This window comes from Halichoerus grypus, chromosome 5, assembly GCF_964656455.1.
Source record: "Halichoerus grypus chromosome 5, mHalGry1.hap1.1, whole genome shotgun sequence".
Lineage (NCBI taxonomy): Eukaryota > Metazoa > Chordata > Mammalia > Carnivora > Phocidae > Halichoerus > Halichoerus grypus.
In genome coordinates this window covers 83,548,443-83,551,842 of record NC_135716.1, presented here as the reverse complement: position 1 = coordinate 83,551,842, position 3,400 = coordinate 83,548,443, and the positions used below count along the sequence as shown (strand labels likewise).

General features: G+C 48.9%; 1 protein-coding gene across 1 annotated transcript; it reads left to right on the top strand.

Annotated features, from left to right (window-relative positions):
- Positions 1 to 1,268: 1,268 nt before the first annotated feature.
- Positions 1,269 to 3,179, top strand: LOC118526164 (late cornified envelope protein 1B-like). The gene is made up of 2 exons (XM_078072421.1): positions 1,269 to 1,424; positions 2,507 to 3,179. Exon 2 carries the CDS (start codon positions 2,528 to 2,530, stop codon positions 2,864 to 2,866), a length of 339 nt encoding a protein of 112 aa, XP_077928547.1. The 5' UTR covers positions 1,269 to 1,424; positions 2,507 to 2,527; the 3' UTR covers positions 2,867 to 3,179.
- The last annotated feature ends 221 nt before the right edge of the window (positions 3,180 to 3,400 follow it).

The window sequence follows — 3,400 nt, the reverse complement described above, 5'->3', positions numbered from 1 at the left end:
GGTTCTTCCCAAGCCTGGAGGGCAGTAGACTCTCTTCATATATTCTCCCTAGCTCTGATTCTCTTTCATCTGATAAATGGTTTAGTTGTTTAATAACCTTGCACTGCCATAGATGGGGCTCTTGTTATCTGACTTACTATCAGCCCAGATGTTAACTCTGGCCCTTTCCGTTATCCCCTAAAAATGTGAAAATACCAATATTACTTTCAAGAAAAGCCTGTGTTCATATAATTGAATTGAGGCCCTAAGAGACTAGGAGTTGAGAGAATCTTATAAAACAGAAACAGACAAAAAGTCATAAGATGTATTAATAACTCCTGTTCTTAAACATCCTCTGGCCTCCACTCCACTAGGGATGTCTTTCCCGTGGCTGTTTTATGCTGGGCACTGCCTACCCTTACACAGTGTCACGGTTTCCTTGCTGCCTTTCCTCTTTCTCCTCTGTGGACTTCACTTCAGCCTTCCTACATGACCCCTGGAAAATCTGAATTCTCAGTTTCACTGGCCAGGTCTTCCCTCTCTCCCTCTTGTATAAAACTTTATTCCTGGTTCATACTGTCTTATTAAAACATATCACTAATCTCAAGAAAACAGAAGGGTCTTGTATTTTCCAACCACATTCACTCTCCTTAGAAAACAGTTGTAATTTTAAAAAAGTGAATGTGCTGGCATTTGTTTAAGGAATACAGCATGTTATAAACTCTCTACCAGAAATTTTCTTTGCATTAGCTCACTGATCTCACATACACACCCCTGAAGTTTTTTTATATTATCTCTATTGTAGATGGACAACACTGAGAACAAGAAGGATGAGGTATTTTTCACAAGGTCATGGAGCTAATAGGTGTCAGAACCAGGACTCTCTCTTGAGTCTGACTCGTCAAGTTGTTTGTTGGTTGCTAAGGCACACGTACATATGTGCCCATGCACACGTGCACACACACAGACACACACACACACACACACACACACACACACTCACATATAAGGTAATAAAGATTTGGAGGATTCTATGAAACTTGCTTTAAACCAGATTGAAACATTGAATTAAGATTTGGGAGGCAAGAAAAGAGACATTGGGAACTCAAGCTCCAAAACTGAGCCAGGTAGGTATCCTGCAGGGACAGTGGGAGTGTAAGGTGGGGGATGATTACAGTTTTTCTCCCGTGGTACTTTTTCTAAGCAGCCCTATTCCAAGCTGGGAGCAGCTGCTCTGAGCCCCATGGAAGGAGGCAGGAAGGAGCTGCCAGTCACCACCTGTCACAGGACCTCGTGGGTGGCAGGAGGCAGTCCCCTCGTGCCCAGGTCCTGTCTCACGGGCTGAGGGCCGAGCCCAAAGCCGGGATAAAAGGGCTTCAGAGTCAGAGCACCTCCATACACTCCTCTCCTGAGGTGCTGACAGACCCAGTGCTGCCTGTGCACCGGTAAGTGTCCCCTGGGACTGAGAGCAGAGCCTTCCACGGAGGGAGCTCAAAGCAGAGCAGGAGGTGGGGGGTGGGGGGCAGAGCCTTTGCAGTGCGTGTGTGTGTGTGTGTGTGTGTGTGTGTGTGTGTGTGTGTGTGTGTATGGTGGGTGGCAGTGAGAAGAAGATGAGGTTGGGTTCACATTAGCAAAGAACAAGTCGCAGGGACACTGAGGGAGGGGCAAGGAGCTAGGAAGGCTGGGAACATGAGTAGAAGGAACTGTGTGAGTGTGACAGTACACTAGAAAAAACAAACTGATCTGTAGTTGTTGGTCTCTGGTTGGAAGGATTTGCAACACTGACCACCATACCAACCTATAACTGTTGTCAAAAGGGAGGTTTATCTTTGAAAGCATAACTGTCCCTCCAGGGAAAAGTAAAGATGGGAACAGTGACACTCAGCCAGCAGAGAGGAAATCACAACTGACTGACTTATTTTAAGCACTCAGACAAAAGGCCTTCAGAGTTGAGTAGGAACAACTCAGATCTTGATGCTGAGGTGTTAGTTTGAGGGGAGCGTCTGCAAGATGCCAGGGCAGCGGGGCCCAGTCAGGGGCCTGGTGCAAGTCCCAGCTTACAGTAGATGATCTTTTCCCTCAGCTCATTCTTCCAGCCAATCTGCAATGTCCTTTGCGGGTGTGAACTTCTATGTCCCTACAGGACAAGGATATCTAGAAAGTTCTGCAAGAGGGAATGACTGTTTTCCCTAAAGAAACGATTTCATTTCTAAACTGTCACCTAGATTTACTATTTCCGTGATTTTTGCTGTAGAATATCTCCTCTAGATGTTTGATTTTGAGCACTTTTTCTTAACATATTTTGGCTTCAGTTCTCTAATTATGTAACAGATGAAGCACTTCAGAGATGATGTGAGAGCATTTGGGGAACTATTAGAAATAATGAAAGTTTCTCTGTTGAATTATCAAGGACTCCATTTAAACAGTTCATGAAATAAAGGCACTAGAAATGATGTTGAGGACAGGAAGGGGTGGGGCAGGGGGGCTCTGGGTCCTGGGTCTGACTGGCTGTGTGACTCTCCCTCAGCTCCTGACCCCGCCAGCCGAGATGTCCTGGCAGCAGAACCAGCAGCAGTGCCAGCCCCCTCCCAAGTGCCCCGCGCCCAAGTGCCCCCCAAAGTGCCCCCCCAAGTGCCCCCCAAACTGCCCCCCCAAGTGCCCCCCAGTCTCTCCCTGCTGCGGCTCCAGCTCTGGGGGCGGCGGCTGCTGTAGCTCTGGGGGCGGCGGCTGCTGTAGCTCCGGGGGCGGCGGCTGCTGCCTGAGCCACCACAGGCGACGCAGTTGCCACCGTCACAGACACCAGAGCCCTGGCTGCTGCAGCCAGCCCTCGGGGGGCTCCAGCTGCTGTGGAGGGGGCAGCGGTCAGTCGTCTGGAGGCTGCTGCTGAAGTGGACCCTGAGCCAAGGAGCGCAGGCTTGGGGACAGCGAGTGGCCAAAGCCTTCCTCCTGTTCCTGCTCCCCCTGCTGGGCCTGCCCAAGGGGCTGAGGGGTCTGAGTGCAACCTTGAGCTCCGGCCCAGAGGATCCCTGTGCCCTGGTGCCCAGAAGCCACAACCGCTCCCCCAAACCCATTTACTCACCTCCTCCCCCATATGTGTGGCTGCCCTGGGAACCCAAAGCACAGACCCTACGTCCTTCAGGAGCTTACCTTGTTGTAAACCCAGCCTGATGTGAAACAATAAAACTAGAAATCTTCATGCCCTCTTGCCTTGATTGTTGTTTTCTTTTTATTCCTACATTACCTTTTTATACTCTGTCCTCAACTCCTGCTTCCCCTGAGGCCTCAGTGTCTACAGAACTTACTCAGATTTGCCACTTGCACCACTAATGTCCTTAAGAGCAAAACAAATTTTTATTGGTTCAGAATCCAATCCAGGAACCAACACTGGCTTTTTGTCTTCTATGATTTGAAGATTTTTAAA

Coding starts and splice junctions, on each gene's coding strand:
- LOC118526164 (XM_078072421.1), top strand. CDS start 2,528: ATGTCCTGGCAGCAGAACCAGCAGCAGTGCCAGCCCCCTCCCAAGTGC.